This window comes from Zalophus californianus, chromosome 2 (genome assembly GCF_009762305.2).
Source record: "Zalophus californianus isolate mZalCal1 chromosome 2, mZalCal1.pri.v2, whole genome shotgun sequence".
In the NCBI taxonomy this organism is placed as follows: Eukaryota; Metazoa; Chordata; class Mammalia; order Carnivora; family Otariidae; genus Zalophus; species Zalophus californianus.
In genome coordinates this window covers 43,702,442-43,729,912 of record NC_045596.1, presented here as the reverse complement: position 1 = coordinate 43,729,912, position 27,471 = coordinate 43,702,442, and the positions used below count along the sequence as shown (strand labels likewise).

Genomic DNA, 27,471 nt, shown 5'->3' with positions numbered 1-27,471 from the left:
GGAAGTTTTCCTTCCATTTTGATTTTTTGAAACATCTTTAGAAGAATAGGTATTAATTCTTCTTTAAATGTTTGGTAGAGTTCTTCTGGGAGGCCATCTGGCCCTGGACTCTGATTTGTTGGGAAATTTTTGATTACTGCTTCAATTTCCTTGCAGATTATGGGTCTGTTCAGGTTTTCTATTTCTTTCTGTTTCAGTTTTGGTAGTTTATATGTCTCTGGGAATGCATCCATTTCTTCCAGATTGTCTAATTTGTTGGCATAGTTGCTCATGATATGTTCTTATAATTGTTTGTATTTCTTCGGTGTTCATTGTAATCTCGTCTCTTTCATTTATGGTTTCTTTGGGTCCTTTTCTTTTCTTTTGGATAAGTCTGGCCAGGGGTTTATCAATCTTATTAATTCTTTCACAGAACCAGCTCCTAGTTTTGTTGATGTGTTCTACTGTTCTTTTGGTTTCTATTTCATTGATTTCTGCTTGGTCTTTATTATTTCTCTCCTCCTGCTGGGTTTAGGCTGTTTTTGCTGTTCGTTCTCCAGCTCCTTTAAGTGTAGGGTTGGGTTGTGTATTTTTTTTTTTTTTTAAGATTTTATGTATTTATTTGACAGACACAGCGAGAGAGGGAACACAAGCAGGGGGAGTGGGAGAGGGAGAAGCAGGCTTCCCTTGGAGCAGGGAGACTGATGTGGGGCTGGATCCCAGGACCCTGGGATCATGACCTGAGCCGAAGGCAGACACTTAATGACTGAGCCACCCAGGCACCCCTGGGTTGTGTATTTGAGACCTTGTTTCTTGAGAAAAGCTTGTATTGTTTTATACTTTCCTCTTAGGACTGCCTTTGCTGCATCCCATAGATTTTGAACAGTTGGGTTTTCATTTTCATTTGTTTCCATGTATTTTTTTAATTCTTCTTTAATTTCCTGTTTGACCCATTCATTCTTTAGTAGGATGCTTGTTAGCCTCCACGTATTTGAGTTCTTTCCAACTTTCCGCTTGTGGTTGAGTTCCAGTTTCAAAGCACTGTGGTCCAAAAATATGCAGGGAATGATCTCAGTCTTTTGGTAGTGGTGGAGACCTGATTTGTGACCCAGGATATGATCGAATCTGGAGAATATTCCATGTGCACTCGAGCAGAATGTGTATTCTGTTGCTTTAGTATGGAATGCTCTGAATATATCTGTGAAGTCCATCTGGTCCAGTGTGTGTGTCATTCAAAGCCCTTGTTTCCTTGTTGATCTTTTGCTTAGATGATCTGTCCATTTCAGTGAGGGGGGTGTTAAAAATCCCCTACTGTTATTGTATTATTGTTGATATGTTTCTTTGATTTTGTTATTAATTGGCTTATAGAATTGGCTGTTCCCATGTTAAGGGCATAAATATTTACAGTTGTTAGATCTTGTTGGATAGACCCTTTAAGTATGATACAGTCTCCTTTCTCATCTTTTATTACAGTCTTCGGTTTAAAATCTAATTTGTCTGATATAAGGATTGTTACCCCAGCTTTCTTTTGGTGTTTTAGAGTCTCATGCAGACAGCATATCCATGGGTCTTGCTTTTTTATCCAATCTGATACCCTGTGTCTTTTGATTGGGGCATTTAGCCCATTTACAATTGGGGTAACTATTGAAAGATATGAATTTAGTGCCATTTATTGCCTGTAAGGTGACTGTTACTGTATATTGTCTCTGTTCCTTTCTGGTCTATGTTGCTTTTAGGCTCTTTCTTTTCTTAGAGGATCTCTTTCAGTATTTCTTGCAGGGTTGATTTAGTGATTGCAAATTCTTTTAGTTTCTATTTATCTTGGAAGCTTTTTATCTCTCCTTCTATTTTGAATGACATCCTAGCTGGATAAAGTATTCTTGGTTGAATATTTTTCTCATTTAGCACCTTGAATATATCATACCTGTACTTTCTGGCCTGCCAGGTCTCCGTGGATAGGTCTGCTGCCAATCTAATGTTTCTACCCTTGTAGGTTACAGACTTTTGTCCAAGCTGCTTTCAGGTGTTTACCTATTTTTATTGATTTTGAGGTGATTCTCTGTGCCTCCTGGATTATGATGCCTGTTCCCTTCCTCAGATTCGGGAAGTTCTCCGCTATAATTTGCTCCAATATACCTTCTGCCCCTCCCCCCTTCTTCTGGGATCCCAGTTATTCTAATATTGTTTCACTTTATGTTATCACTTACCTCTCGGATTTTTCCCTTGTGATCCAGTAGTTGTTTATCTCTTTTTCTCAGCTTTCTTTATTCTCCATTGTTTGGTCTTCTATATCACTAATTCTTTTTCTGCCATTTATCCTAGCAGTTAGAGCCTCCATTTTTTATTGCATTTGTGATAGCCTTTTTGATTTCAACTTGGCTAGATTTCAGTTCTTTTATTTCTCCAGAGAGGGATTCTCTAGTGTCTCAAGCCTAGCTAGTTTCTTTTTTTTTTTTTTTTAAGATTTTATTTATTTATTCATGAGAGACACACAGAGAGAGAGAGAGAGAGGCAGAGGGAGAAGTAGGCTCCCAAGGAGCAGGGACCCCGATGCGGGACTCAATCCCAGGACTCTGGGATCATGACCTGAGCCGAAGGCAGACGCTTAACCATCTGAGCCACCCAGGTGCCCTAGCTAGTTTCTTTATAATCGTTATTGTGAACTCTAGTTCTGACATCTTACTCATGTCCATATTGATTAGGTTCCTGGCAGTCAGTACTGCCTCTTGTTCTCTTTGTTGAGGTGAGTTTTTCTGTTTTGTCATTCTGTCCAGAGAAGAACTGATGAACAAGAGAACAAAATACTGAAAGGGCAACAATAACCCAGAGAAATATATACTAAACAAATCAGAAGAGACCCAAAACCAGAGGGGGTGGGGTGGAGAATAGAATCAGACAGGTGAGCCAAATAGAGCAATATGCTGGATTCTGTGTGTAGTTTGATCTGTTTTCTTAGAAAACTAGATCCCAATATTATAACAAAAGAAAAACTTTTATATGTACAATAATAAAATTAAATACAATGAAAGGATAGAATGTAACTGTAAAAATGGAAATTAAAAAAAAGAAAAAAACAAAAGAGAAAGAAAAAAACCAACAACAATAAAAAGAAAAGGGGGAAAGGATATAAACAGGTGAACAGAACAGAGCAATATACTATCTCCTGAGAGTATTTTGGTCAGTTAGAGGAAACCACATCTCAAAATTATAAAGAAAGAGAAACATATATACAAAAATAAAATTACATTGAAAGGATAGAATGTAAATGTAAAGGTGAAAATTAAAAAAAAAAAAAAGGGAAGAAGAAAAAAGGGAATATGATCAGGCAGGTGAATAGAACAGAGCCATACACGAGTTTGGGTGTATTTTGGTCTGTTAGAAGAAACTGCATCCCAAGATTTTAAAGAAAGAAAAACTTCTGTATATAAAAATAAGGTTAAATACAATGAAGGGCTAGAATGAAAATTAAAAAATGATTTTAAAAGTTGGTAAAATAAGTTGGTTGAAAAAGGAAAGAAGAAAAATTTTAAAGAAGAAAAAAATAAATTAAAGTTGAAAGACTAAAGAATCATGAGAAAAAAGCCATGAGTTCTATGTGCTGTATTCCCCTGGTGCTGGAGTTGTGCAGTTCTCGTTGATCAGTCAACTAGGTCTTGGCTGGATGATGTTCTTCTGGGGGAGGGGCCTGTTGCGTTGACTCTCAAATGTCTCTGCGGGAGGCAGAATTGCCCCGCCCTTGCCAGGGGCTGGATTAAGTAATGTGCTCAGGTTTGCTCTATGTGGCTGTTGTTCCCTGAAGGCTTTCTTCGCAGCTTTAGGGGATGAGAATGAAAATGGCGGTCTCCTCATCTCTCCCTAGAGCCTAGAGTTCGGGGCCCCACTTCTCAGTGTGCCCTCAGACAAAAGCAGTCAGTCACTCCTGTTTCCCTAGTCTACAGCAGGCTGCACTCTGTGCTCATCTGGCTTGTGGTGGAGCATTTCTGTCTCTGGCACAGGACCGACCCCATTTGGAGTCTCCAAACCCAGCAGACTCCTGTGGCGGGCTCCTGTGCCGCTCCTCCTGAGAGAGGAAGGGAGGGGTCTCACCGCGGTTCTGCCTTTGTTGGCAGGGGCCCAACTGTGCCCCGGATCATGGTTTGTGGCAACCCTGAGCGGAGAATCCACTCCAGGGCTCACTCTTTGCGGCCGGCTTCCCCACTCTGATACCTGGGAGCTTTGCTGCACTCAGACACCTGTGGTCTTCCTGTGACCCCTGAGGATTCTGAGACCACACTGTCCCAGCAAGGGTTCCACCCCCTGGTTAGTCGCCTGAGCGAAGTCCCTCAGCGGAGCAGACTTTGTGCTCTGCTGCTCTATCACTTGCTGGTAGCCTGCTGACGGAGACTCTCTCCCCTGCGGTCTGTCTTCCCCTATATCACCTCAGATTCACTTCTCTGCACCTCCTACTTTACAGAAAGTGGTTGCTTTTCTATTCCTGGAGTTGTAGCTATTCTTTTCTTAGATCTCCAGTTGAGTTTGCAGGTGTTCAGAATGGTTTGGTAAGCTATCTCAGCTGAATTCCTGGGACCAGATGAAATTAAGTTCTCCTACTCCTCCACCATCTTGGAAGCTGCCCCTGTCTTTGTTTTAAAGTCTAATTTGTCTTAATATAAGTATTGCTATTCTGGCTTTTTTTTTTTCTTCCAAGTTTTTATTTAAATTCCAGCTAGTTAACCTATAGTGCAATATTAGTTTCAGGTGTAGAATTTAGTTACTCATCACTTACATACAACACTCGGTGGTCATCACAGGTGCCCTTCTTAATGCCCATCATGTGTTTAGCACCCACCCTCCCCAATCCCCCGACCTCCCCTCTAGTGACCGTCAGTTTGTTCTCTACAGTCTTTTTTTTCTTGGTTTGCCTCTTTTTTGACATATGTTTGCATGATAAATATTTCACCATCCCTTCACTTTCAATCTGCAGGTGTCTTTAAGTCTAAAATGAGTCTCTTATAATCAGCATAGAGATGGGTCTTGTTTTTTTATCCATCCTGTCACTCTGTGTCTTTTGATATGATCATTTAGTCCATTTACATTCAAAGTAATTATTGATGGATATGTATTGCTATTTTATTACCTGTTTTGTGGTTGTTTTCTGAAGATTTTCTCTGATCATTTCTTGTCTTTTCTCTTTGATGGTTTGCTCGTTTTCATTAGTGATATATTTGGATGTATTTCTCTTTATTCTTTGCATATTTATTAGTGGTTTTTGATCTGTGGTTATCATTAGGTTTGTATGTAACATCTTCTGCTTATAGCAGTCTATATTAAGTTGAACCCATTCTTTACACCTCTTCTCCCTGTGTTTTAGGTATATGGCATCATATTTCACATCCTCTTATTTTGTAAGTTCCTTTACTGATATTTTACAGAAATATTCGTTTTTATTGCTCTTATGTTTTCTGTCTTCACACTGTCCCTTTTGGTGTCTCTTTTCCACTCAAAGAGTCCCCTTTAATATTTCCTGCAGGGCTGGTTTAGTGGTCATGAACTCCTTTAGTTTCGTTTGGGAAACTTTTTTTTTTTTTTTTTTCGTCTGGGAAATTCTCTCTCCTTCTGTTCTGAATGATAGCCTTATTGGCTAGAGTATTCTTGGCTGCAGATATTTCCCATTCAGTACTTTGAATATATCATGCCACTCCCTTCTGGCTTGGAAAGTTTCTGTTGAAAAATCCCCTGCTAGCCTAATGGGGTTTCCCTTGTATGTAACTGTCTTGTCTTGCTGCTTTTAAATTTTTTTCTTTATCACTATATTTTGTCATTTTAATTACAGTGTGTCTTGGTGTGGATTTGCTTTTTTTTTATTTTGTTGGGTGTTCTCTGTGCCTCTTGGGTCTGGGTATCTGTTTTCTTCCCCAGATTTGGGAAGTTTTCAGCTGTTATCTCTTCAAATAAATTTTCTGCCCCCCTTTTCTCTCTCCTCTTCTTCTGGGACTCCTGTAATATGAATGGTACTGTGTTTGATGGAATCACTGAGTTTCCTAAGTCTATTCTCATTTTGTATTATTCTTTTTTCTCTCTTTTTTCAGCTTGGTTATGTCCCATTACTCTGTCTTGTAGGTTATTAATTCATTCTTCTGCTTCTTCCATCCTACTGTTCATTCCATTAAATGTATTTCTCATTTTGTTCACTGAGCTCTTTATCTCTTCTGTGTGTTCCTTGTCTCTGTGTTGAGGGTCTCACTGGTGTCTTCCACTCTTTTCTCAAGTCCAGTGAATGTATTTAGGATCATTACTTTAAAATTCTCTGTCAGGTATGTTACTTATATCTGTTTTACTTGGATCTCTGTCTGTGGCCTTGTCCTTTTATTTCATTTGGGACAAATTCCTCTGCCTTCTCATTTGTCTAAGTCTCTGCCTGCTTCTTTGTGTTAGGAAAGTCAGTTTCATCTCCTGTTCTTGCGGGTAATGGTCTTATGAAGAAGGAGGTTTTGTAGTGCCCTCCTGGGTAGTGTCACCTCTTCTCCAGAGCCTGGCGCTTGCAGGAGTATCTCTAAGGTGTGCTGTGTGTGCTCTGCTGTTGTGTCCTGGCCACATTGTCCTTCAGGCCCGTTGTCTGCAGAGGCTCTTCTCTTCACCTGTTGTGAAATGAGACCTATCACTACCACCAGTGCAACTGAGGCCCCTTAAGACTCTTGGGTTGGGAGAGGTGGTGTGGGCAAGGGTTTGGGCAGGTTTTCTGGGGCGGTCGGGGGGGGGTGGCCATCACCCTGGGACTGACACAAATGTGACTGGGAAGGGTGGTTCTTTTGGAGCACAGGAGGGTGGGGCTTGGTGTCAGCAAGTTAGGTAGCGAGTGTGGAGGCTGTGTGCTTAGGCTGAGGGGTGGGAGAGGGAAATGGTGCCTACCAGCGCCTTTGTTCCTGGTGAGGTCTGTCTGGGACACACTCTGAGATGAGCAAATAACCAACCCACTTTGTGCCCCAGGTGCTCTTCAGACCACTGTTTCCACACTCTGTGTCCACAGGTTTGCCCTGCCTTCTTCGCCAATGACCCTGGGCTCTCCCTGAGCCAAACCTGCTGATCTTTAGAACTCCAGGCGTTAAGCCTTGCTGATTCCCAGAACTCATGAAATTTCGCCCCTGTTGCTTTCCAAGCCCAGTTGCTATGGGGATTTGTTTTCCCCTTGACTCCTCTGTGTGCTAGTCTGTCTTTTGCTGGTCTCTGCTACTGGGGCTCCCTCCCCATCACAGCAGCCCATCTTTTTCACTGCCTCTGCATTTTCCTACCTTCTTCAGTGTGACTTCTTCTCTCCTTTTAGCTGTAGAGTTTGCTCTGCCAGTCTTCAGATGGATTTCTGGGGGTGTTCAGGATGATTTGTTAGTTATCAAATTGTATTTGGGGATAAGGTGAGCCTAGGATCCTCCTACTCTACCACCATCATCAAAGACAAACAGTTTTAACTAATGAACTCTCTCCATTTTATCATACAGTGTGGGGAAAGGGATAAGCTTCACAGGCTTCAGTCTTGGGAGTAGGATGTCCTTCCCTGTCTTACTTTCTTTTCCATATCTCTCCAGTCTTCCTCCTTAGGGGCCTCCTCAAGAACCTTTTAGTTTTTAGTGTTCCCATCCACTGTGCTCGGAAATTACATCCTTCCAATCAAAAGAAGTCCCAGGCCCTGGATCCTTTCTTGTTTTAAGACTTTTGTGGTATGTTGGTGGAGGCTTTTCTCTCCTTAGTCTTTGCCTGTGTTGAAGATGAAAGGGCAGGCTCTGGTTCTGGCGATGGGCTCATGTTAGTAAGAGTTCTGATTTCAGTTCATTCTCTTCACAGAAGAGAGCTTCACTCAATTTCTAGCAAATATCCTAAAAGCAAAGACAGATCACCATAGTAAATATTAATTAACTTTCAGAGATAACACAATCTAGCTTCATATGAAGCATGTTTTTCTTAATATCATTTTGACCCCATTCATTATGAAATAATAATACTGGCATTGTACTAAGGAGTTTTTGTAAAAATAATTTCATGAATTTTCTTTATTTCTTTTTTCTTTTTTTAAGATTTATTTATTGACTTTGGAGAGAGAGAGCCAGCACACACATGTGCAGGGTGGGGGTGAGAGGGAGGGAGGGAGAGAGAAAGGGGGAGAGAGAGAGAGAGAGACCTCAAGCAGACTCCATGCTGAGTGCAGAGCCCAACACAGGGCTCGATCTCACAACCCTGAGATCATGACCTGAACTGAAATTAAGAGTCAGACACTTAACTGACTGAGCTACCCAGGTACCCCTTGAATTTTCTTCTCTTTCTTTCTCTCTCTCTCTCTCACTTTCTCTCTCTCTCTCTCTCTCTCTCACACACACACACACCCCATTAGTCAAGAATTGGTTTTTCTGAGCCGTTCTAGAAGATAGGCATCTACTCAAAATAAGTTCTTTCTGACATCCAGATCTGTCCCCCTATAGAAGGTGAGAGGAGTTGGAGGGTGCCTTTTTCCATATATTCAACATTTCTTCAACATTTAGGAGAGGGAGATTGCTCTAACTCTCAGGTCCATACGTTATACACTGCAGATTTTTTTTTTTTTAAGATTCTGCTTTTTTTTTTTTAAGATTTTTATATATTTATTTGATAGAGAGAATGAGAGATAGAGAGCACGAGAAGGAATAGGGTCAGAGGGAGAAGCAGACTCCCTGCTGAGCAGGGAGCCCGATGCGGGACTCGATCCCGGGACCCTGGAATCATGACCTGAGCCGAAGGCAGTCGCTTAACCGACTGAGCCACCCAGGCGTCCCTGACATAACTCTTTAAAGTCACCAGAATTCACTTCTCATTTTCTTAGTCCTTATCCTATTTGATCTCATTTTACAGTGAACCACCCCTCTTCCTCCTCACTCACCTTGTCATTTTCTCTTCCATTGCCTTCCTTGACAACAGTGTTTTCTCTATTCTCTGTCATTTTCTCTGTCCCTTGTCCTCCTCCTCATCCCCATGTGTAGATAATTACTCTAAGGATTTTCTTTGACATGATTCTGTCTTTTGCAGATTGTATTTCTTCAGCTGTCACTTCTTTGCCTAGGGTTCTCAAGTGAAAATACTTTATAAAATATAAAGTACAGGATTGCTTTATTATTAAGTATTGTATTCCCTGTACCAGCTTCTCTCCTGAACTCTAACTTCCTATTTCTCAATACTTGCCTAAGTCCTTCTCTGTTCTTACTGCTACTAATTTCATTCAGATTTTCATTAACTTCCCTGACTCTTCCAAAAGCCTCTGAGATTTTCCTAACTTAATTCTGTTTCTTCTAAATCCTTGTACATACTGTTTCTAGACTACTTTTAAACAAAGTCCTTATGTCATGACTTGGTATTCAAGGCCTTTCATGATCTGACCCCAGCATACTTTTTCAGCTTAATTTCCCTTTCACTTTATCCCCCATGTATCTCCTTAAGCTTCAGTCAAACACCTTTTTGTTAATATATCCAAAAGGTGGAAATGTGTTCTTTCGTGTGTCAGACATAGCATTGGTGTCATGTGTGCTTCAGATATGGCAATTTTCATATAATATACATATAATAATGGTAGAACATTAGGTATCTAGGTTTTAGAAGCCAGCTATCCCATATATGACCATAGTGTGATTTTTTTTTTTTCCCAGAAGCGTTTAAGAATGCGCAAAGATATGTACTAAGGTATTGTAAAGGGAAAAGCTAGCATTTGGCAGCACTCTGCAAATTCCACATTAAGTCCTTTGTCATTTAATTAGATTTTTTTCTTTTCTGTCCTGTATATATTTTCTTTTCACTTAACTGACCATTATGTTTAATTTCAGGCTCTTGATGGTTTTTTTTTAGCAATCATGACAGATGGAAGCATAATATATGTGTCTGAGAGTATAACTTCATTACTTGAACATTTACCAGTAAGTATCCTGTGATCTCTTTCTTATCTAATGCCTATTTTAAATGTTCTAAAGCATGAGGAAGAGGACCTCCAGAGCAGTGTGGAACAGTGGCTAGAGTGGGACGAGAGCTGTAACCATGTCTCCCCGTTTGGCAGTAACTGATATTTAACTGCCACTGTATCTAACCTCTGCCCTCCTGATTCTAATGCTGTTTTCAGTGTTTCCTTTTTAAACAGCCCCGTAACAGTGTTGTTAAATCACTGTAAATATCTTGAGAATAACTAATTTTCTAGGGAGGCATTTGTTTCTTTTGAGGAACTCAAATAATTTTCTCAAAAGAATAACTTAGAATAACACACTAAAAGTAATAGGTACAGAATTTTTGTGCTTTGTGCTAGAAATGAGAGTTTTATAATAACCATATTCAATTTATTTTCAATATGACTGGAAGAGTACAGAATTAGAAAAGAATTACATTGCATAATTTTGATTAGGATGGTGAATACCTGAATTATATTTTGTTGTTTGCTGTTTTATTAAACATATTTATTGAATATTCTGTGTCACTGTATGCTAGGTACTGTGCTACAATTGACAGTTTTTATTTAAAATGTAATTGTTTAAGAAATGTAATTGTCCTTACCTAAGATAGGGCTTGTAGTATAAATATTCTGAAGTTACTTAAAAATATTCTTAAATTGCCCATCTTTTGAAGACTTATAACACTACAAAGTAAACTCTTCTGTAAAGGTTTCTTTCAGGAGACAGTGAAAAGTGCTATCTTCCTTCCTCTGATTATTCTGCTACTTTATACGTTACCAAAAGAATAAACTTCACACTTAAATGACCAGATTCTACAGTAGGTCTAGTTGGCATTTAAGTGTTCAATCATTAATGTTTTCCCCGTTAATGAAAACCCTCTTTGCTTCAGATTCCCTCCTGGGGTTTTTGTTTTTTTTTTTTTAACTTTTAATTTTAGAGCTATTTTTAGATTTACAGAAAAATGAAGAAGATAGTACAGAGAGTTCCCATATGCCCCATACCCAGTTTCCTCTGTTATTCACATCTTCTGGATCTTTTTAGTTGTGCCAGCCAAAGCTTATAGACTGGCAGGTGAATTTTTTGGTAGAGAAGATTGCTGCTGATCCAGTAGACCCATTTCATTTCATTCTGAGTTAATAGTAGCTTTTTAAAAATAGTTTTTTTTGCTTTTGTCCAGTTACTTTGGATACTTTGCCTCACATCACTGACATTGCTGAATTATATGTTATTTAATGGTTTGAAAACATAAGCACAGTGTCTTTTGAGAAAATGAAATAACACTTGTTTAGGATTATGCATAATAAAAGAAAACTGTGCTTTTCTATTTTGAGTTGTCAGTAAAAATTAACTGTAACAAATAGTTTAAAATAATTTTTGTTTTAATATGCAAACATTTTTTGTCTAAAATAGAATTTTGGCTGTTGCCTGAAAGGAAAGAAACATTAGCAAATCCCCAAGTTAGGCTATAGTGTTTATAATTCAGTTTTCTTGAGAAATTAAAATTTGCCATTGTCAATAGGACTTAAAATTTTTAAATTCTAATTCTGACTGTAAAATTATAAAGCTGATACTTTAGGTCCTGCCAAAAGAATATTTTTCTTTGTCACTTCATACTTAGTGAAAATGTGCCTGAAATTCACTTAGGCACATTTTAACCTATTTGTGGCTAATAATCAGGAGAAGGAATTTTATTGATTCCCCCCCCCCCCCCCCCGGTCTGACGTTCTGTAACAAAATCATAGGGTCATACAACCTCAGCATCAGAAGGGATTTTAGACCTCCTTAGCCCAGCCTGCCTTTGTGTTATCAGCAGAAATGTACCCAGAGAAATAGGACTTAATTATGCAAGAATTTAGTGAAAGTGCCAACACAAAAAGATCTCTTTACTGGGAACTTAAAATTGGTAACACTTGACAAGTTAAGATTGATTTCCTCACACTTGCTTAAATGTGTTCCTGGGAGAGGATATATTACACTTGTAATCACATGTAATATCAGGGGTGTGATTAACCGTGTTACAGTGTAACAGAGTCCAAGAGTAAGAGTGCTGCTCTGAAGATACTTTTCCTTTCCTTTCCTTTCCTTTCCTGCTCTTCTTAACTTGTTAGTTGGGAAGTATAAACATAAGTGTGTTTTAAGAAAGTCAGTGCAGACTTTGGTATAAATATAGTTTACAGAAATACAATTTAGAATTTTTTTTGAATAGTCATATGATGATTTTGAAAGCTTATTTGATAGAGCCAGAATTTTTGTTCCTTATGCCTGTACAAAAGGAACACAGTTGTTGTATCTAACATATATTTTACATTTTTTTCCCCAGAGGAGCTTTTAGTCCTTTTTAAGGCAACTTGTGTTTATATTTCCAAACTAACAGCAGTAATTTAACTGTTGGTTGTCTACCTGAAAGAAAAGGAAATTGGTAAGATTGAATAGTTTCCAATAAATGGTCACATTGACCTACTGTAGAAAAAAACAAAAAGGCCTGTATGATCCAGTAATTCCACTCCTGGGTATTTACCCAAAGAAAACACAAACACTAATTCAGAAAGATGTATGTACCCGTTTTTATTTCAGCATTATTTATAATAGCCAAGATATGGAAGCAACCCAACTGTTCATCAATAGATGAATGGATACAGAAGGTGGTGTGTGTGTGTGTGTGTGTGTGTGTGTGTGTGTGTGTGTGTGTGTGTGTGTGTGTGTGTGTGTCTGTCTGTCTGTCTGTCTGTGTGTGATGGAATACTACTCAGCCATAAAAAAGAATGAGATCTTACCCTTTGCAACAATGCGGATGGAACTAGAGGGTATTATACTAAGTGAAATAAGTCAGATAGAGAAAGATAAATACCAGATAGTTTCACTTACATGTGGAATTTGAAAAATAAAACGAATGAATAAAAAACCCCAACAGACTCTTAAGCACAGAGAACAAACTAGTGGTGCAGAGGAGATGGAGGGAGGGGATGGATGAAATAGGAGAAGGGGATTAAAAGGCACAAACTTCCAGTTTAAGAAAAGAATGAAAAGAGAAAGACTATTGGTTTATGTCACATTATAAACAGCAGGTTTTATATTTCTTCTTCATGAAGATGATTGACAGAGATAGAAGGATCTAGATAGCTACCATTTTATTTTCTTTCCTTTGAATTGTGTTTGGGAACTGAGTGGATGGTTTGCCAACATAAGTATGATCAGCTTCATTTAGAGATTTTAAGTGTAGTGGTTAAAGGAAAGTTTGACACATTAGTTAATTAGTTGCCTGCTAACTCTGACATTTCAGATTATCAAGTGTCAGGGGAAGCAGAATGGTGGGGAAGGATCACCTGTGACCGTACCACTCTCTACTAGTCATTCATATTTTCTCTATGAATATGAAACCTCCTGTAAGGGTAACATGGCTCAAATCATAATTTACTGAAATAGTAGAAGAAATTGTAGATAAGAATAAATAATAGAAAACTATAATCATTTCCAAAATGAAAGTTTTAGCTTTTCAAATTGGTGTCTTATTTTTCTGTTAAGACAGTTTTTTAGGGCGCCTGGGTGGCTCAGCAGTTAAGCGTCTGCCTTCGGCTCAGGTCATGATCCCAGGGTCCTGGGATCGAGTCCCACATTGGGCTCCCTGCTCCGCGGGGAGCCTGCTTCTCCCTCTACTTCTCTCTCTGTCTCTCATGAATAAATAAATAAAATCTTAAAAAAAAAGTTTTTTATATTAGTATCAATGCTTATATTACTGATACTTTATTTTTATGTTTATAGATTTTATCTATATATAGATTATAGATGTATATATTTTTATATTTATAGAAAACAAGCAGTTTTCTTATTCATGCTTGAATTTTTAGTTCATTACTTCTAGAGGTTTTTCAGACTTTCAGCACAATCTCATTAAAATACAGATATATTTTTGGTATGGTTATCCCTAAAACCTTTATCAAATAACTCCTTAATCCAAAATATTTTGCTGTTACACGCAAAGCATAGTGCTAATGTGCCTTGATTTGAAGGACAGGAGATAAAGGTGTAAGAAATAGGACCCTTTTGTTCACTCATGGGGTAGCAGGGCATAGACATTAAAATATAACAAATATTTTTTATGGAAAATGAATGATATGAGTAATAAATACTAAATTTTATTTTTACTGTGGATTATGGTGTTAAAGAGAAGGCTTTTTTTAAAATTTGAGAGATAGAATTTAATGATTCACAGTTGCGTATAACACCCAGTGCTCATTATATCTAGTGCCCTCTTAATGGCCATCCCCCAGTTATCCCATCCCCCCACACACCTCCCCTCCAGCAATCCTCTTTGTTTCCTAGAGTTCAGCATCTCTTATGGTTTGCCTCCCTCTCAATTTTTATCTTATTTTATTTTTCCTTCCCTTCCCCTATGTTCATCTGTTTTGTTTCTTAAATTCTACATGAGTGAAATCATATGATAATTGTCTTTCTCTGACTGACCTGTTTCACTTAGCATCATCCCCTCTAGTTCCATCCACATTGTTGCAAAGGGCAAGAAGAGAATGCTTTTTTGAAGGAAATCATTTGAACTGGAACTTTGAAAGGTTAGAGTAGGTACAAATCTGTGGGAAGAGGGGGGAGGATATTCTACTTCATGGGGTGGGTGAGGCAGGCTAGAGAAAAGAAAGAATGTGAATGTATGGCTGGTGTGGAGAGTAGTAAAACACCCTTTCTTACCTCCCACTAGCCTCCATGGTTGTTTTTTATTGTTCTTTGGGGTTTTTTTGTTTGTTTTGCTTTTAACAAAAATCTTTACAGTGTTTAAAATAGAAACAGTGGAAGTGCTTTGGTTGAATGCAGGGGGAAAGACCCTTAGCCCAGCCTTCACAACACCTTCTCACTTCCCTTACCCTCCACCCCTTCCTCCACAGTTCTTGAGATGCCACTTCACTGTTCCCAGAATTCCATGGGGCAGTTTGAAAACGTAGAGAAACCAAGTAGAATGTACTAGATTTGGTAGGAAATGTGAAGTCACTGAAGTTTTGTCAGTGGTTCTTTTTTTATTATTATTATGTTATTTTTATTTATCTGAGAGAGAGAGAGTGCACTTGTGCATGAGTGGGGAAAAGGCTGAGGGAGAGGGAGAAGCAGACTCCCTACTGAGCATGGAGTCCGACTTGGGACTCAATCCCGGGACCCTGAGGTCGTGACCTGAGCCGAAGGTAGACACTTAACTGACCGAACCACCCAGGCGCCCCTTGTCATTTTTGATTCCGCAGCCATGGCACATCATAGATAACCTGATGTTTGTCAAATGAATGTTGGTTACTAAACCATGGTTAAAGCCATATTTTTAGCAAGGATTGTAACGTTTAACATACTACTTGACTCTTTTGTTATCTAAAAGCAAGGCTTTTTGACAATGGGTTACAGGATAGATGGCTGGAAAAATGAAATAAAAAAGAAAGGACACACTGGACAATTGAAATAACACCAAATCAAATCTCCACTTAGCCAGCGGCTAATGCTTTAGTCCTTTGTTATAGTATACACCGCCATAATTTACCAGAGGTTTGGATATATGGTAAGGCTGTATCTCGTAGCCAAAGATCTTTCTAATAAACTTTCTTAGTCCTCTTATATAGTAAATGTTCAAATTTAGTGAAACTTGCCTTTTCAAATAATTTATCAGACTTTCACAGCCAATATTGATCATAGATCTGATGACACTAGTATCAGAGGCATGGAGGTCATGTTAACCCTCTTCCACCTTTTCTTGTTTTTTGAGTTGTGCTCGATAACTTGGCATTTGTCAGTTTTTACAGATAATTGAAAGCCATACGCTCATGTGCTGTTTTAAGAATGATGGTATACTTTTATTTTTTCCCTTTTTTTTTTTATAAGATATTATTCATTTGACAGAGCGAGCACAAAGGGGGGGGGAGTGGCAGAGGAGAGAGGGAGAAGCAGGCTCCCCGCTGAGCAGGAAGCCCAATGTGGGACTCTATCCCAGGACCGTGGGATCATGACCTGAGCCGAAGGCAGATGCTTAACTGACTGAGCCACCCAGGCGCCCCGTGATACACTTTTAAAATACATGTATCTTGAATCACTAAAATTATTTTATTTTTTAAAAATTTCTTTTTCAGTCTGATCTTGTGGATCAAAGTATATTTAATTTTATCCCAGAGGGGGAACATTCAGAGGTTTATAAAATACTCTCTACTCATCTGCTGGAAAGTGATTCATTAACCCCTGAATATTTAAAATGTAAGTAGTCACCATCAAGCAAAAAAAGTTAAATGTATTTGGTTGCATTTTCCTTTACTTTTGTACGTTTGTAACAAACACAGACATGTCAAACCATATTAACAAATAGCATCATTCCATATACCCTATTAGATCCTTTTTAAATATTAATATATATATATATATAAAATGGAATTATGACCACACTCTCAGGGTATATTGAAAGCCCATCTTTTTTGTTACAATAGTTTTGCCATAAAAATGTATTTTACACAAAAATGGAACTTGACAATGTATTAAGAAAAAATCTTTTTTTTAAGATATTCTCATTTTCACCATCACTAACCAATTGAACACTGAAACTGTAGGAAAAAATAACTTCTGTATTTCAAAATATTATTAAGTAAAGGAAATTGCTTTATTAAACAGAATTGCTATCATTTATTGGATATACTTAATATTCCTGGAACTTGTGCTATATCATAAGAGTGCCAAGAATAGTGAAAAATAGTCCTTGCCTTCAAGAAGTGCAAAATACTATGGTATAATCAGACATTTCTCTTAGATTCATTTGACAAATTAATTTGACCTGAATGTCTCATTTTCTCCACTAAATTACCCCTTGTTTAATCTGAAATTGTTTTAACACTGTTTAGTGTTTAATCACTTTTGTTCATGATTTAGAATATTTGACTTTTCTGGTAATATTGATTAATCATTTTAAAAATTATTTGTATTTTGAACCCTGAAATTCTGTAGCATACTAACTGTCCAAGAATAGAGACACACACACATACATTTATGTGTAACTATGTATGAATGTCTATCTTTGTTAAGAATGTATAGTCTGTCAGGAGTCGAGAAGAACTAGAGACAAGGAGAATCCATTTGAAACCGACTTATAGTTGCTTAAAAATTAAGTTATTAAAAAAATCAAGTTCTTATGACATTGACTGATAGACCATTCCAGGGAAGAAACCTGGGCTGGATATAGAGGCCAGTTATATGTCTATAAATAGTGCTTGATGTTGTGGATTGAAGGGCATTGCTTCAGGTAAACGTATAGAGCAAAGAGAACAAAGCTGGAACTCTGGGACATAGCAGTAGGTGGACAGGTGAAAAGGTCCACATTAGAGACCTTCATCATAAGGCAGAATTGGCTGGAGAACTGAATGCAAGCAAGCTTCTGGCAGAAAGACAGCTCTTAGACTTCTGCTTCCAAGATCAGAGGTGAGGTTGGCAACAGTACTTTTTGATAGAGAAAAGCTTTAATTAAATGACTTCCTGACCCCTAGTTAAACAATTAATATAGAAAATAAATTTATTTCCCCAGAAAAAAAAGTGTTCATGCCAAAGGAGTAACATGATATATAACAGGGGAAATTGCTTAGAAAATTCAGGATTCTGCAGGCTGGTCATTTGGGCCATAATGAAGGTGGGGTGGGTAGTACACGTGGTATGATTTGTGTCCAGAGAAGGAAATTGGGCTTAATAGTTCATCCTAAGGAGTTTGATTTTTATTTTTTACATAGTGAGGAGCCAGTGAAAGGGGATTTGACAAAAAGTGGTGTGAAAAAAATGTATCTCAGGTGGAAAATTTTGAAAGGACCAGACTGGAGGTAAGAATAGCAATAGAAGTTAAGGGTGGAAGGGAAAGCCTATATATATATTATATATATATGAATGTTGAGTAGATAAACTCAAGAGGACTTGGTATTGGGCACAGGTGACCAAGTGGCCAGGGATCATCAATGGGGAAGGTTTTAGGACGAAAGTAGTTAGATTTTGAATCTGTTGAGTTTGATAATAAAGCCATTCATGGTAATGACAGAAGAGTATGAGTTTGATGTTGTGAGCAAAAAGAGGTGTTACTAGTCCTTGAGTACTGAAATAATGATGAAGGTAATATTAGTCTAAGAGTAGTAGGCAAGATTGAATATGAGCGGCAGGAGTGTAGAAGCTTAAAAAATACGTTTTGCAGTTACCTGGATGTAGGGTAATTTGTCTACTAAATTTGTGGTACTGGATGCTCAGTTGGAAAAAATGACTAATGAGAGCTTCCTTGGTGAAATAAATAGCAGGTTCTGGTGACAGATTAGTTTTGGGGCATATGTTAGGTAGAGAAGAGACCAAATTGATAGGGTTTCTAACTGGGGAGATAACACACATAGGACAAAGGAGAACAGTTGGCTTATAAGAAAGAGGGATAAGTTCACTTCCAGGTATTCTGAGTTTAAGTTACTTGGTGGGACAATCAAGTAGAAATGTCCTAAAGCAAATAGTGATATGAGATTTCATCTTACATAAAATGTTAGAATTAGGGAGAGAGATTTAGGAGTAAATAAATTTACCAATGCCAATACATTTATAAGGGATAGTAAAAGATAAAAAGAACTTTTTTTTTAAGATTGATTTTATTTGACACAGAGCACAAGCAGGGGGAGCGGCAGGCAGAGGGAGAGGGAGAAGCAGGCTTCCCGCTGAGCAAGGAGCCCAACGTGGAGCTCGATCCCAGGACTGTGGGATCATGACCCGAGATGAAGGCAGATGCTTAACTGACTGAGCCACCCAGGCGCCCCTAAAAAGAACTTTTGTGAATGCCCATAGTTTGAAAATAGATTGACGGAGGGATTATAGAAGTAGTCAATAAGTTAGGAAGGTAGGTTTCATGTTATGGGGATGAAGATGTAATGAGTTTTAAAGAGGTAGAAACAACAAGGAAAGATCATTGAAGTTAACATTACAAATGCTGGTGATCTTCAGAAGAGAAATTTCTTCAGAGGTGTAAGGACTAACACCACATTTAATGAAGTTAAGGGAGATGAATCTATGAAAACTAGAGTACATAATAAAAAGGAAGATCTATGATACTAAAAAGAATAGCATGAAAAACCCTTTGTTTAAGATGGAAAGACCTGGACAAATTTAAAATTGGAAAGTAAGGGCCCAAAGAAGAGAATGTATGGATTCTAGAGGAATGAATGACAGTGGTGTGCCCCTAGTCCTAGAGAAGGTAGGAAAGGCTGTTTGAAGTAGAGAGAGGCATTAGCTTTGTAATGGGAAGCAAAACCTTTCTTTGACATTAGAGTGAAGAATGAGAAGGAAGGACAGATAAAAGTGGGGAAACATATAGTTGCTTATATCAGAAGATCTGTCTTCTCTGTTAAGAACAAGGTGAGATCATCTTCTAAAGATATTCTACTTTTATGGCCTAAATAAAATGTCCTTGAGGACTTCTATTGGAGAAAATAGTGATTATAAACTTACACAACTTTTATCATCTTATAGATCATTCATTATGATAAACCATAAATATATCACATTTTTTTCTCATTTCAGCAAAAAATCAGTTAGAATTCTGTTGTCATATGCTTCGAGGAACAATAGACCCAAAGGAGCCGTCTACCTATGAATATGTAAAATTCATAGGAAATTTCAAATCTTTAAACAGCGGTGAGTTAAAAATATAGTGAATTTTAACTTGGTATTTCTTTAAACTCTTAAAGACACAGATGTTTGAACATCAATAACTAGATTTTATTGGAGTTAACTGATGATATGTATTTCCTTACTGTTTTAGTATCCACTTCAGCACACAATGGTTTTGAAGGAACTATACAACGCACACACAGACCTTCTTATGATGATAGAGTTTGTTTTGTAGCTACTGTGAGATTAGCTACACCTCAATTCATCAAGGTATGTTTCTAATTTTATTTTCCAAAGAGGATTTCACTTCATATTATGAGAACTATCTTTATGTAATTTTTTTGTTGTTTCCAGAATAACTGATATTTCTTACAAACATTAAAGCAGTAATGATCATGAGTCATTAAATATACATGGTCACGATAATTTTTCAATTTAAAATCAGTTAATTAACATATACTGTATTATTAGTTTCAGAGGTAGAGTTTAGTGATTCATCAGTTGCATGTAATACCCACTGCTCATTACATCATGTCCTCCTTAATGCCTGTCACCCAGTTACCCCATCCCCTAACCCCCTTCCCCTCCAGCCACCCTCAGTTTGTTTCCTAGAGTTAAGAGACGGTTTCTCTCCCTCTCTGATTTTGTCTTATTTTATTTTGAAGGAAATGATTTATCAAGGCACTCATTTTAAAATATATCTGCTTTGCAGTTAGCCAGTGGTTATGTATCACCCCTGTCTTGCTTTTGTGCAAAATTTTAGAGTACTTTTGTATAGTTCACAATCTACATTAAAGGGGAAAGGCCAAAAATCTAGGTAATTTTTAAAGATTGCTTTTGAAAGAAATATGCAAGTGGCCTTTTACTTCATATAATTTACTTCTTCAATTTTAAAATTCAGTTAAATAATTTATTTTATTCCCTGGGGCCCAAGAAGTAGATGATTAGTAGACAAGTGGGAAGACAATTCAACCACTAGAAAGTGGCTTGAAATAAGCCAGGCTAAGATTTTAAGTTTAGGGAGATACCATATTCTAGGACAAAATGCTGAAATAGCAGTTCGAGGATCTTAATCCAGTCTTGCTCTGCTTGTTCTGTTCTTAGGAAATGATAGCAAGGGCTAACATTTGCTGATCGCTACATAATTCACATGTATTATCATTTAATTCTTGTAATAACTTTATAAGATAGTTGCTAGTATGATTCTCATTTTATTATTTATACATTATAATATATATTTTTTATTAAGGAAACTGAGGCTTTGGGAAGCCCAAAGTTGCAGCTGTTAAGAGGTAGAACTGGGATTAATTATAATTCCCATTCTCTCAAAGCCCAAGCTTTTAATTCACTATATTGTGCTATAGAAGGTCATTCAAGGACACAGAGGAGGTTGGAATACATTGCTGAGTATGACTAGGTCTAGGGTTACTGTTGTGGTGGGGATAGGGATGGTGGGAGATGAGGTTAGAAAAGCAAGCAGAGTCCAGAAATAAAATGTGTTTCTTTGTTGTTTCTCCATGCTAGGAGTTTAAACTTTATCCTAACCACATGAGAAATCATGAAGGTTTTAAGCAGGGAAGTCATAATCTTACTTGAGTATTAGAAAGTAACTGTGGCCAGTTTAGAAGATGAGTTAAAGAACAGGGAGACTTGTCTGGGGAGAAGCTATGGCAATAATGTGAGCCAGTGATGGCAAGTCTAGAGTCTAATAAGACCCTGAAGATAGATGGGATCAAATAGATTTTTTTTTTTTTTTGAACTTAGAAGGTGAGATTGAAACAATTTGGTAATAGCCATTTAGATGGTTTTTAAAAGGGAAAATGAGATTGTTTTGTGACTATCAGATTTCTAGACTGATGGCACAACACCAGGTATGCCTCCAGTAACAAGAGGCAGAACTGTGTGAGTATGAGGAGTAAAGCAGTTAGTTCATTTTAGGACATACTGAGTTTGTGATGCGTGGGGGGACATCTGGACAGAAATATAGAACTGTAATTGAGGAGAGAGATCTGAATTTAGAATTAGGGTTTTTTTTTTTTTTTAAGATTTTATTTATTTATTTGACAGAGGGAGACAGCGAGAGAGAGAACACAAGCAGGGGGTGTGGGAGAGGGAGAAGCAGACTTCCTGTGGAGCAAGAAGCCCGATGTGGGGCTCGATCCCAGGACCCTGGGATCATGACCTAAGCCAAAGGCAGACGCTTAACGACTGAGCCACCCAGGCGCCCCTAGAATTAGGGTTTTATAAGCATGTGAGTGAATAGAGAAATATGTTGAGAAAAACTCCCCCAGAATTCTGCATCTGTTTATTGCCACATTCTTTAATACTAGAAAATTAAAATGTGATTAAAAAATAAATTAGGGAAAAATTATCTAATGACTTTCATGGCTAACAATATTTAGGATTTTTCTAGGGGCACAGAACAGTATTTCTAAATTTTAATTACTAATTTGCTTGTAGGAAATGTGCACTGTTGAAGAACCTAATGAAGAGTTTACATCTAGACATAGTTTAGAATGGAAGTTCCTATTTCTAGATCACAGGTAACTTCATTTTAAATTCCATTAAGCTAAAAGTCATGTAATTAATGGGTTTTAGGGACAAACGTTTTCTAATCAGATGTTCAAATCCATTATCCATTTTTCAAAAACCAGAGGTTTCTCCCAAAACTGATTTTTCTTTTTTTTAAGATTTATTTTATTTTTTATTTTTTAAAGTTTTTTTTTTTTTTTTAATTTATTACTCTGAGAGAGAGATCGAGCGAAAGCACAAGCAGGGGGGAGGGTCAGAGGGAGAGGGAGAAGCAGGTTCCCCGCTAAGCAAGGAGCCCAACCGCAGGCTTGATCCAGGACCCTGGGATCATGACCTGAGCCAGAGGCAGCTGCTTAACCGATTGAGCCACCCAGGCACCCCAAGATATATATATATATTTTAAATTTATTTGAGAGAGAGCGTGCACATGTGTGTGCAAGTTGGGGTGGGGGGTGGAGGTAGAAGGAGAGAAAGCATCTCAAGCAGACACCCGAGAGTGTGGAGCCCGAAGACACAGGCCTCAATCCCACAGCCCTGAGATTATGACCTGAGCTGAAACCAAGAGTCTGACACTCAACCAGCTGAGCCACCCAGGTGCCCCCCAAAACTTATTTCTAGTTGAGGTATTTCTTATTGTGGAAAAAGTTATAATATTGATTGTTTTATATGTAATTTAGAGCACCACCTATAATAGGATATTTGCCATTTGAAGTTCTGGGAACATCAGGCTATGATTACTATCATGTGGATGACCTAGAAAATTTGGCAAAGTGTCATGAGCACTGTAAGTAGATTTTAATATTTCTGGTGATAATAACTGCTTTTAGTCAAGTAAATAACTAGTGTATTAATAGAAGGTGATAAAATGCAGACTTGTAACCATTTTTGTATTTCTGAAAAATACTGGAAGATTGTCTTTTTTGGAAGATTTTACTTTATAACCAATCCAGTAGGAATCCTAGATCAAACTTAAACTTGTTCCTGTTTTACATATTTTAATCTGTAATAGTAAGTACAGGTTTATAATATATAATGAACCTTGTTTTTGAACTGTGTAAATTCTATATCCAGAGTAAGAGAAGTAGATTCCTTTGAAAATTGTATGTGTCAAAATATAACACTATTTAATAAGTTTTGATATCCAGGCATGTAAGTCTGCCCAGGAGGCAGGTGCACATTTAAAGAAACTCTTAGAAAGCCCATAGTGGGTACTTAATGTTACCTGCTGTTATGGTTATTAGCAGCAGGAACATTAGCATCTCTTTGTGCCTGCCTGACACTATTCTAAACGATTTATATACGTTATCTCCATTACTCATCACCAGAGTTCTAGAAAGTAGGTATTATTATCTCCATGAGTAAACTGAGGCACAGTAAGGCCAAGTAATTTACTCTCAATCCCACAACTCATGGGTGGCAGAGACAGGATTAGAGTCTAGACCCTTTACCACATGCTATTCTTTCTTTGTTTCAGAAGTTTGTTTTAATGATATTTTATTTGCTTCTCTGATTCTCCTCCCCAAATCCTACCCTCTTGAAGTATCCTCTAAAGCTTAATTAGATATTTAAGATACTTTCATGATGTCTTAGGCTGGTTTAGTAAGCCTCTATATGAAAAATAAACCATGTTACATCACAGCATCAACTAAATGGAAGAGTTCAGAGTAAAGTTACTGCACAAAAAAAAAGCATTCACTCCGAGTGATAGGGGCACTAAGCTCTATGATGTACTGACAAGATCGTACACTTCTCCTGACTAGCTGGGTAATTTTGGACAAGCAATTGAGTTTGTAGACCTTGGCTTCCTCATGAAGAGAGACAGAGAGAGATTGATCCCTGACCAGCATTTCCTAAGGTTTGTTTCACAGAATGCCAGTCCATTAAAAACAGATTTTATGGTCAAGGAAACCTGGGAAACATTTTGTAATTAATCCCTACCACCTCCTCACCCCCAGAATCATGACATAAATTAGCATACTCATAGTTTTGAAAAGAAAGACTAAGTAAAACTATTTAACACTGTTTCCCAAATTAATTTAACTACAGAACTCTTTTTTTGCCTAATACGTTACAGAACTTCAGAACTTAGAATCTACAGAGAATGTTTTGGGTAACACTGTACTTACCAGTTACTTTAAATTAACTTACTCTGATTTTCATTAAAGTTTTGAATTAAATGCTCCAACAATGCAGTCCCTGCCAGGATACCTATGGGAAAAAAAACCTCAAATGTGATTATTTATTGCTGTTATCCTCAGTTCTTGTTAGTAGGAGGAAGTCAATACGTGACTACTTCATTCTTAAGTATTTGGAAATGTATCGTGTGTGAAAAGTATCTGAGATCAGCAATAACTGATTCTAAGTTGGGCACTGTGGAAGATATGTTAATTGCTTGGGACCTTAAGCTATCTCTATAGAATAACACTTTTTTATAACTGATAATGTGTTATTGAAAAGCCAGAAGAATTATGTATATAGATTTAAATGTAAATTATAGCTTTGGCTAAAACCCAGATTCATAACTAATTATATGAATCAATAAATATTTTTCTCTTTTCCCTTCTTAGTAATGCAATATGGGAAAGGCAAATCATGTTATTATAGATTCCTCACCAAGGGACAACAGTGGATTTGGCTTCAAACTCATTATTACATCACTTATCATCAGTGGAATTCAAGGCCAGAGTTTATTGTTTGTACTCACACCGTAGTAAGGTAATAATTCTTTTACAGCATTTCTGAATTATAGAAACACCGATAGTGAGTTTGGCAATGTAGTTTTTAGGCATGACTTGTTAAGAGGTACAGTGATCTTTTTCCTAATTTTTGATACATGTTTTCAATGCATTATTAAATTTACTTACAGGCATTATATGGAAATAGAATACAGGTACAAATACATATATAATTCTTGACATAAACGTCATGGTTTAGAGCAGAAGCTGTGACTATCTTTTATGTACCAAAGTCCATCATGTAAAAGGAGCACTGGAATAGATAAGCATACTTTTCCTTTATTTAAGTCCTCTTTTAAGTACTGTGTAGTCAAAGATCATTTACCGTAGCATATAAAACTTTTGAGATACCTAGATTAAGATAGAACACTATAGATGTGTTCTAGGTTTGTGTAGTGCATAGCAAATAGTCTGGAATCCATGATGAACAAGTAAGACATATAACAAACACGGAACACATCTCTGCAGTATTTTAAATGAATGATTAAGCACAAAAATTCTGTTTTTTCCATTTGTAGTTATGCAGAAGTTAGGGCTGAAAGACGACGAGAACTTGGCATTGAAGAGTCTCTTCCTGAGACAGCTGCTGACAAAGTATGTATCTTAGAGTTTTAAAAAAAGTTTTTCTTCCCAATGAAAGGCAAGACTCAATAATTTATAGGAAAAGTATTTTCAAATATTTCATTGCCTCACTTGTGACAGGGTTATAAATTATATTTTACTATTTTTATTTTATTTTTTAAAAAAATATTTATTTGTCAGAGAGAGAGAGAGAGCACAAGCAGGGGGAGCAGCAGCAGAGGGAGAGGGAGAAGCAGGCTTCCCGCTGAGCATGTAGCCCAACGTGGGGCTTGATCCCAGGACTCTGGGATCATGACCTGAGCCGAAGGCAGATGCTTAACCAACTGAGTCAACCAGGCACCCCTTTATTTTTATTTTAAATTTAATATTTTAAAACCTTATCTGCTTCTAAAAAAGATTTGAAGGGCCTCCTGTTTAGTGAGAGACATATCTCAGATTCAAACTACCATTTCCTAATTGCCTGCAATATGCAAGGCTCTGGCGAGTTCTTTATATGAAGTGTGAAGTGTCATTTATTCCTCAGACATCCTTATCTCATGGGTAATATCCCCGTTTTGAAAATGTTGAAACTGAGGCTTTGGGGGGAATCTCCCCTAAAGACACATGGCTTGAAATTTTAGTCAGAATCTGAACCCTGGTTTCTCTTTTCATTAATTCCAGGTAGAAGTATAGTATATCAGTTACCTATTGCTGTGTAACAAAACTTAATGATATAAAATAATACACATTTATTATCTCATAGTTTCTGTGGGTCAGAGATCTACGCCCAGTTTAGATGGGCCCTCTGCTTAGAATTGGTCATTGACTGGAATCAAGGGGTCAGCCCAGGGTCTCTCACAAGCCTGTAATCAAGGTGTCAGTGGGGGCCACAGTCAACTGAAGGTTCCACTGGGGCAGAATCTGTTTCTAAGCTTCCTCAGTGCTTGTTGGAAGGATGGGGTTCCTCAGCAATAGTTGGACTGAGGGCCTTGATTTCTTGCTGGCTAGTGGCCAGAGACAGCCTTCAGTTCCTTTCCAGGTAGCTGTTTCCATCCAAGCAAGTAGGTAAGAAGATCCAGGGAGAGACACCAACAGGAAGATGAAAGTCGGAGTCTTTTGTAACCTATTCACAGAAGTAATATCCCATCACTTCTATCAATTCTGTTCATTAGAAGCAAATCACTAGGTTCAGCCTCTACTGTAGGGGAGGGATTATACAAGGTGGTGAATACCAGGAGGCGGGGATCATTGTGGACTATGTCAGAAGTTGCCTACAACAGTTATTTTTGATGTGCAGAAAATAAGTGGAATGAAAAGAATTAAGAATCTGTATAAAAAATGAGTTAAATAGGCAGCATTGCCAGGGTCAATATGGGAGATACCATTAAGTTTTTCAACAAACCAGTACTTCCTGGACGTGGCTCTAGATGCTCAGAATACGTCGGTGAATAACCCAGAGTTCTCTGCAATCATGGATCCCATGTGAAAGAATTTTTTCGAAGAGGCTTTGTATGCTTAGTGGAAGAAGATCCAGTATGTTTTAGTAAAATACATTTTCTGAGAGAAGTGCTTAAATCTAGGGTTTCTTGAAATGAGGGAGGACAGTTATATAAATTAAAGTAATACAGAGGTCATTCCTCCTTGCTTTGTTTTCTCTTACGCCAGTGTCCAATCCTTAGCAAATTCAACTAGCCTTACTTCCGAAATATATTCTGCCTCTGTCTACTTTAGCTGTGTTTACTTTTACTACCACAGTCCTCCTGGAGATTAGGGTAGAAGTATATTTTTGAGAAACTTTAATGTGCGGATGGATTTTAAGGTCATGAATCTAAATGTGATCACCAGAAAATGAATGGAGAGAGAGAGAGGATGATGAAGGGCTAAGTATTGGGGCAATCCATCATTAAGACGTGAAGGAAACTCAAGGGAAATATCCAGTGAGGTATGAATAAAACCAGGAAACTGAGTTGTCCTAGAAGCCAAGAAAAGTATGTCCATGAGGAGTGAACAATCAGCTTTGTCAGATTCGGCTGCAGTAGATTAAATTAAAAGAGCACTGAGAAGTGAGCACTGAGTTTAACAACATGCATTCATTG

The 27,471-nt window shown here is 37.7% G+C and overlaps 1 protein-coding gene across 1 annotated transcript in view; it reads left to right on the top strand.

The window, feature by feature from the left end:
• The window catches only part of CLOCK (clock circadian regulator), a 139,009-nt gene that overhangs the window by 78,177 nt on the left and 33,361 nt on the right, over window positions 1-27,471 (top strand). Inside the window, 8 exon segments of the mRNA XM_035726414.1 lie at window positions 9,795-9,884; window positions 16,019-16,139; window positions 19,458-19,571; window positions 19,699-19,817; window positions 22,008-22,090; window positions 22,757-22,863; window positions 24,647-24,794; window positions 25,333-25,408. Of these exon segments, the coding sequence (XP_035582307.1) occupies window positions 9,795-9,884; window positions 16,019-16,139; window positions 19,458-19,571; window positions 19,699-19,817; window positions 22,008-22,090; window positions 22,757-22,863; window positions 24,647-24,794; window positions 25,333-25,408 (858 nt within the window).